Source organism: Orbicella franksi, chromosome 3, assembly GCF_964199315.1.
Source record: "Orbicella franksi chromosome 3, jaOrbFran1.1, whole genome shotgun sequence".
In the NCBI taxonomy this organism is placed as follows: domain Eukaryota; kingdom Metazoa; phylum Cnidaria; class Anthozoa; order Scleractinia; family Merulinidae; genus Orbicella; species Orbicella franksi.
Window position 1 is genome coordinate 16,706,708 of NC_138147.1, and position 8,293 is coordinate 16,715,000.

General features: G+C 39.7%; 1 protein-coding gene across 1 annotated transcript in view; it reads right to left on the reverse strand.

Moving 5' to 3' along the window:
* Positions 1-252: 252 nt before the first annotated feature.
* The window catches only part of LOC145481523 (coadhesin-like), an 8,416-nt gene continuing 375 nt past the window's right edge, over positions 253-8,293 (reverse strand). Inside the window, exons 3-8 of the mRNA XM_081460015.1 lie at positions 6,616-6,790; positions 3,983-4,218; positions 3,148-3,342; positions 2,485-2,894; positions 1,458-1,636; positions 253-711 (exon numbers count right to left, since the gene is read on the reverse strand). Coding sequence (XP_081316141.1) covers positions 708-711; positions 1,458-1,636; positions 2,485-2,894; positions 3,148-3,342; positions 3,983-4,218; positions 6,616-6,790 — 1,199 coding nt within the window. The 3' untranslated portion in view covers positions 253-707. The remainder of the gene's footprint in view (positions 712-1,457; positions 1,637-2,484; positions 2,895-3,147; positions 3,343-3,982; positions 4,219-6,615; positions 6,791-8,293) is intronic.

The following is an 8,293-nucleotide window of genomic DNA, read 5'->3' on the forward strand; positions in this document are numbered from 1 at the left end:
AAAACATTAGCATTAATTTTTGAAGACATTACGTATACTCATACACAGGTAATTGTATCTGATCATCAGACTCATGAAATACAACCCAGTATTCTAAAGAGTGAGATTTATTGTTTACTTCCAGAAAATACCATACCTCCCAATTCCAATTCCAAGTAAGCCACTTCCGTTTCTTTAATTTTTTTTGGTTGTACAGAACCCCTCCCCACTCCCCCCCTCCCCCCCCCCCCCCTCTGGACAGAAAATTATACGCTGTTATACGTGGGATTTTACTGTATTTATCTGCCTTCAACCAATATTTCCAATGGTAATGCAATTAACTGCATCAGAACCTTCGTCCAGAAGCAAACATTTCTGGTCACTTAAACATCGATTGTACGAAAGAGCCACCTGAACAGTTTCCTAGTCAAAGAGTAGGTTTCTCTGAGGTTTACGTAACTGACAGTGTTTGGTCTGATCTGATTGGTCAGCGACGCTCCGTGCTTATTCCGGGAGAAGAGAAAAGATTAAAGCGAAAAGAGAGGAAAAAAGTGAGGTGAAATGAAACGAAAATAGATAAAAGCAATAAATTCATCGACTGATTCAGTCATGTCAGCGTTTTATTGTTTTCTGACAACTTTGCAGGGCATGGTTCCATGTATCTAAAGTCTAGACCCTTGCATTTTAACTAAAACCGGTCAAACTTTTCTTCACATGCTGCTTCAGTATTACCTACAAAACAAAAGAAACGAAAGTTCACAGCCTACTAATGAAGAAATTGAACGTGGAATTAAACCTTGTTTTGCTTGTTGTACTGCTTAGCGAGGGACGGACCATTACACAAGTTATTGAGGGGATTGAGAATTCGTCACATACATGCATTTTTCAGTCAAATTTACCATGTTTAAATTTTTAAAAGCAAAACTATCTTTGATGGTAAAAATAGGTTATGTCTGTTATCGGTCCTTGAATGAGCTGAATGAACCGTTTCACCGATGTCACCGCAATATTAGCAATTGTTCGTAATTTTCAAATAAACAAAAAATCAATTCAAAATCATAGTTCAATGCATCATGCCATATTTAGTAAATCTACGAAGTTTCATAAGAATTCGTTGCACTCTCATAAACGTATGGACCTCAAACGTACAAAGAAATGTATCCCAGGGGACAAGCTTTGCCCCTCAGTATATATACATTTCTTTGTAAAAATTACCAAGTTAAGGATCCCATATTTTTATGAGTTTGCAACGAATTCTAATGAAAGTTGGCACATTTAGAAAATTCGGCATGATAAATCGAGCGGCGAAGTTTATTTTTTGTTTGAACGAAAACATCGGAAAAGCGTGACTCGACAAAAACCTCCATTCCTTTGGCGGTAATTCTTACCATGTATTGCATGTAAATATATAATCGCAGGTTTAATTGTCCCTAAATAAACTAATGGATCCCATACTGCGTTGAAATAAAGTATCTTACTTTGTATTAAGCCTCCTGGAAGCGCATGAGAGTTTAAGAATTTCTTGAATCTTCGAGACAAGTTTGCTGAACTCAGCCACTTGAACCACGTTATCCTCTTTGCCATTAGCGATTTTTAACAACTCGGCCTTGTCCACTGACATACCAACTCCAATAGCAATAATCTTAACGTTTTGTTCCTGTTTCAGTGAGAGAGAAAAAAAGGTTGTTCTAAATTTTCACTTCACTTAAGGAAATTTATCGACAAGTCATCCCTCTGTATGATAAAGAACGTATGCTGAACTATCCCTTCCCCACTTTATATAGGGGTTAAATCCGGTCCCGGGGGGTACTCCCTTATATGGGCTATATAGGTATGTGCGGCCCCAAAGGGTAGGGTTTTTCAGCCGTTTTGGTCATAAATAGGGTATCGATTTTGGCCATTTTGGTTGTAAACAGGGTATGGTTTTAGCACTCTAGTCTTGAATTGGGTATTTTTCTTAGAAGAAGCTACCTTTTCATCTTTATCGATAAAACCGTCAACAAGAGCCCTTCATAACTTATGCTTGGGGCAACTGTGTCAGCCGCAACGGTCATAAATAGGCTATCGAATTTTTGGACAGGTCATAAATAGGGTGGCAAAAAACGCAGATTTTGATCATAACTTGGGTAAGGGTTTTGGGAAATGGACCGCACACCTCCACCCAACTTTTCTGGAAGTACCCCCTCCCCCCCCCCCCGGGTTCAGTCTTCCCTGTAGAGGGTCCAATCACTGAAAAAGGTTGGAAAGGGTGAGTTTAGGAACTGGAATATCCATTATCTGGCTGCTCGAGATTGCCCGCTGTGTCCAGCAAGAAACATGGTAGTTTTTTATACGTTGTACAGTACTCCTTCACTGACCAAGCTTGTTCGGTCAAGATGGCTGGATAGTGGCCTCCTTCTTTTTTAATGTATTTTTACTTTTTTTCAAATAGCCGAGAGGTAACCCTCTTCGCCCAACCCTCTCCTACTATTTTTACTCTGTTTTTGTTTTTTGTTTTTTTATTACCACAAATGGCTTCAGAACGTCCTGGTATTTTTTGGACCTCTTGCTTGTCTTCCCATCAGTGATAACTAGCAGTACATGCGGGACGTTTGGTCTAGCGCCTTTTTCAAGAGACAAAAATTCTTCCTTAGCCTCTTCCAACGCTCTGTCAGTCCTAGTCCCTCCCGGCTGGTACTTCATGTTTCTGATGGCAACCTTTAGAAGCTTGGCATTCTCCGCCACGTCACCTTTGAAGTTCCAATCCAGGTAGGCTCTGTGATTGTAGTGGATGACGGCCAGGTGTGTCATACTGTGCGAGACCGGCAGCTCATCAACAAGCTTGATTAAAAAATCTTTCGCGTGTCCGTAGTTGTCACGTCGTACGCTACTGGACGAGTCCAGTACAATGCCGACATCCATTACCTTTTGGCAATCTAGCAAAAGAGAAAGAAGGACGCGTCTTTCCACTAACCAAAGCCTCTCTCATCGTTACAACAAAAGATCAAATCCTGTGCCACTCTTTAACCCCATGTCTAACCAGTAGCGTGACAGGCGTAACTAGCACTCGTCCATAGTCACAGACATACAACCTTTACAAAGGCACGTTTTAGTCACACACCACACCTCTTAACAAAGTCAAAATCAGTTTAAAATAGTATTGCAACATTTAGAAGTAGTCACCCTCACCGTCACACGGATTTTCGTTACATTTGACTGATTCCTCTGGTTCACCCTCACATGGCCGCCCATTTCCCTGCCTGGGGGGATTGGTACAAGACCTCTCTCTCGTCTTCTCTCCCCCGCCGCAGGTCTTACTGCATTCTGTCCACTGAGACCAGTTGGTGTAATTTCCATCAACATCCGGGGTTTGGGGACCTGGATCTTAAAAACAAATGAACAAATTATATGCAAAGTTGAATCTCCTTTTACAAGAGAACATCGCATTATCTTGATGTTGTCTTCTCTTCTATTTATTGTCTGAATTTCAAAACAAACGGTACTGCTACGGAAACTGAGATGAGTTCCGACAGCATGGCAGCATTTTGCCTTACCGAGGCATTTTGCTGGTAACCATTTACACTCTTAGAGATGGAGAGACAAAGGGCGCTTTCCATTCAACCAAAAATTCCGAAAATTTCGAAACGGGAACAAATTGTACGAAAATCTCCTGGGAAAGTTTCCAGAAAATCCAGAAAATGTTGAATTACCGAAAAGTGAAGTTTTCAACCGAAAATGCCGCGGGGAAAGTCAAATGGAGCAGAAATTCTCGGTACATGATTTTCGAAAATTTTGATATACCTCGCAGGGTTGTCCTCGTTTCCGGAAATTCTGAAAATGCTGTTCCATTCATCACTGGAAATTTTCAGAAATTCAAACCAAAATTGTTCATTGAATGGAAAGCGCTCAAAGTGAAGAGACACAGAGAGACAGTGGAAACAAAGGTTTTCCTCCCGACAGAGAAACACTGACATTTTGAGAAGCTGCGATACAACTGAGTTATTTTTTGCTACAATTAACTTACTTTCCGTCAGTTTGTAAACGTAGTTAGTCCATTGCGTGCCCACACACTCCTGGTTCGATGATTGGACGCACTCGGTTGGTTTGTTAAGATTCATGACGCACTTTTCATCCTTGGCTACTCCTTCACGGTTAAAGTTAAACTCGGCATTCTGTCCACTCCAACACTCACCATAAAACTGTAAACCAAAGACGGTGTAGCCTTTTGCAAGAGCTTTCTCAGCACATCGGCAGGCCAAGCTGAAAGAAAGGACAAAAATGCATGTACGTGTTATTATTAACTTTATATTTCACGTTGCAGTTATGTGTAGTCTGTACGTGTTGCGTGCGTACATACCATCAGTGAAATTTTTTTGGAAAACAGTAGACACTTATTAACTCTCTCTGACATTGCGCCAATCTCTTAAATTAAGTTCGTTTAGAGGGATAATTCTCAATGATAGACTGTTTGTACCACGGGAAAAGGATGTTTGCTCCCGCCTGGAATTTGAACCAATCAACCTTCTTATAGAGCAAGCAGACCCCTTTACCTTCGTCTTCCCTTCCTTTCGCATAGTCATTTTCAACTCGTAAATTGCGTAAGCAAGTTAAGGGTTGTGGTGATAGATCAGATTATGCAAATAACGGGTTGGTCCTGATCATCTAATAACTTCTCATCACAATTCTGCTGTTTCGCGGGTGCATATATAGGAAAACGAGTCACGTCACTGCGAGTGTCGCGCTAAAAATGGAACTGGTTGTTGAAATGGAAATGGCTGTTAAAACTTCTGCTTAATTTGTTGATCAGGGAAAGTGTTAGTGATAGCTTATAACTGTTAGTTCAAATAACTCAGATGAATTGTGTATTTAAATTTCCGGTTCAATTGTTGGTCTGTTCATCTCAATGGTTCGGCGTACGTCACGCAACGGTGATGTCATGCTGCGAAATGTTTAATTCAAGTCACGAAAAGCTTGGCTTCTTCCTGTCAGCATTGTAAAGTTTCAGTTTTTAAATACCCATTCTGCTGTGAGCATGAGGCCCGGAGAAAAGGTATTTGCGGAAGTTAACTGCCAGAATCATTATTTTCAGTAAAAAAAGCGTTGGTATTGCCTATTATTTTCTTCTTAACAAAATTAGTGTTTAAAAGAATAATTTCATAGCTCAGAACAAACATTTTTTAACTGGGAAATTCACGAGTTTGCTCATAGAGCACTTTAATTTCACTCGCACGTGACTTAAAAAACTTGAGAGGCTTTTCGTAGTCTAATGTGCTATTAATGTTAATAACTGAACCTTGCATGTATATACCGTGTACGTGATAAGGACCATTGTCAAGTTTGTAACACGCGAATCCTTGCTTACAATGTTTGTTTCATTAGCACAAGCGACTTACTGTAAGTTTTTCAGCCTCAAGTTGAGCCACAAAAATATCAACTCAGAATATTGAGTGGGTATGATATGATTAACCGTGCCAAGAAATTTGAGCCCGAGGTATCAAATGCTTTAGGGTCACGGGTTTAAGACCCGGGGGGGGGGGGGACTCCCATATGGAATGGACGGGGATGCTCGTCGTCTCGCTTAGGGGTGTAAATTTCGGATTTTGGTCTCGCTTAGGGTGTTCTGGGCAAAATGTCATTATTTTTAGCCGTCAAGGTCTCGTCAAGGGTTGCACGCGAAGAAATAACAAAACAGAAAGAATTTTGATTCTTTATATTTACTCAATTCATATAAACAAAGTTTTCCATACCATTAATATCTAAAGTCCACTGTAACAAAATGCCTTTGTCTATTGTTTTACAAGAGTGTAATACGAAACTCGACGAAACTCGGCGGCTTACACAGAATGGTTATTTGATCACGGCTAAAAATATCCACATGCTTGTTATACGATTCTTCTCCTAATACCAAGTTTCGAGAGTAACTGGAACGTTGATCCCACCGCCAGCGCGCCACCTTCCATCTTCGCCATCATTAAAAGTCACTGTACTTTTTATTTGTCTGTTTTATAAACTGGTCTCTTTTAGGGGTCTGCATAAGCTTCGGCCACGCCCAGATTGGTCTCTTTTAGAGGTTAAATTCAAAATTTCCCACGAGCATCCCCGTCCACTCCATATGGGAGTCCCCCCACGGGGTTTAAGAGCGCAAAATGTTATGCATGGGTTCATTGGCGCTTTTGACTCTACAGCCAACAATTCCTCTTGGATACTACACATATAGGGATAAACATTTCTTCATTTACTAAGTTTATGAAGCTCTTTGAACGATTCCATTCAAGTTGTACTCTACGTTGCGTGCACGGTCTATGCTAGTTACGCAAAATTTGAACAGTGGCTCAGGCAAGATTTGGGTACTGGGAGAGGTTTTCATTTGAGTGTCGTAGAACGAAAACTAAAGCAGTGGCACTGATGGCCAATCACAAGAAACGCCGTGACCAGCGAAATGAACCAATAAAAGCTCGAAGCAAGTACACGTAATAAGCGCCAAACGCGAGAAAACGCCACCAACCAAAGCGCAGTTGGTTTTGATTTAAGATCTAATTGCATTATCCAGTAGGTGGTGCGAGAGTTTTTAACCAATCACAGAGCGCAGTAATACAAAACCAAAGTAATTACGAGTTACTGTCGACACTCAATTGTAAATCGTTCTAGTTTGATTACCTGTGAGTTGATTCCTTCCACTTGTGCCAGTTTAAACGGTAGCCCGGTTCGTGATATTTGCTGTGTTTATCTCTGTCATTCAGGAGCATTTCGTCAAGTACTCGGTTTTTGCTGCTGTCTTTGAAACAACCGATTTTTGTCCAGGCTCGGTCGCATGTTGCAAACTTGTTTTGGCCTGTTTAGCATTAAAAAGGTTAAAAGAGTGATCGAGTGATCAACTATGGGGAGAATCTAATCATCAATTGTCTTTCTTGCATTTGTGTTAAATTGTCCAATTAAAAGTAATCCATAAGAATATGAAGTTACAACTTAAATTTTGTCGTATTTACAGTAGAACTTTTGAACGATCCAAGACACTCAGTGAAATCTCTGTACAACAGAGTGGCAGTTGTACAGAGATTGAACTTTGTCCCTAATGAAAGACATCCGGGACATGATTTAGTGCTCGCTGCCATTATGTCAAGGATTTTCTTTCTATAACTGTCACGAAAGGTCCAATAATAGCTCTTAATTTTGTTTGCTCGCATGGTTTTGACTCGTAAGACGGTAGTCCTTGTTGAATTTTGCGCTACATCTCGGCTGGCCTAAAAATACCAATACGATAGTATATTTTGCAACCCGACGTTAGAAACAAAAGCAACACTTATGCTGATTTCGTAATTCTCGCATATTGACTGTTATGTATTTAAGCAGCCGTCACGTAGGATTTCGATCGATTGCGACTTTGACCCCCCGAGACCTTGGTTGACTCGAGAAGGGACCATCTGTAACAAGGTTACGTTAAAATTACCAGAATTCGTTTAAGAATCGCACATATATGTATAGAGCTCATTTCCTTTTGTTAATCAATTATTGTCAATTTAAACGTAGTTGGTTTGATTTTGAAAATGAACACACATTAAACTGACTGACAAGTTGATTTTGCATTTTAATTTAGCCCTTCAATTAGCCTAAATCACTGTTGAAACATACTAAGCAAAACAAAACATTGTGTATTTTTCCGTTTTTTTTTTTTTCGTTTGACAAACTTCGTTTCCGCAGTATTCTCCACAATGAGAAAAGAATGCAACATTTTGATCCTCGCAGATGATTACATAGATATGTACCCGCTCTTTGAGCTCTTAAACATTGAGACTTGCGCGTTTTTGTCTTCTTCCTTTCTTCTGCTTAACAAAAGCGAAAGAACTGGAATTTCTTCCAAAGAAATTTTTATGAGAGTTCCAAAAACAAAAGTTGTTTGTAAATACAAACGGTTTCAATTTGTACGAAGCCCAGAAATTACGAAAATGATTTCATGGCGCCATATTATACTACTTGCAGTGTGAATATAAACGTGGAATACTAAGTTAAACCCTCTCATAGAAAGTGTTCCCTTAATTTTTTTTTCTTTGGTAGATCATGTTAGTTTTAAGATCACAAAACAATTATTGATAAGCACTACTGGGTAATGCTGCAAAATAAAGGTTTTATAACAGAATACAGCAGTACCCTTTTTGGGAGGCCAAGAAAACTCTCTGTTCTATGTTTCGCTCCCTGTATATATCTTTAGTCAGTATATAAATGTATCAATTTAAACGCTTGGGGAATATGAAACCATTTATTGAAATGTCTGATTTTTAGGATGGGGAGAAAAAAAGTTGATTCGTGCAATAGATTGTAATAGCGTAAAACCGATTTC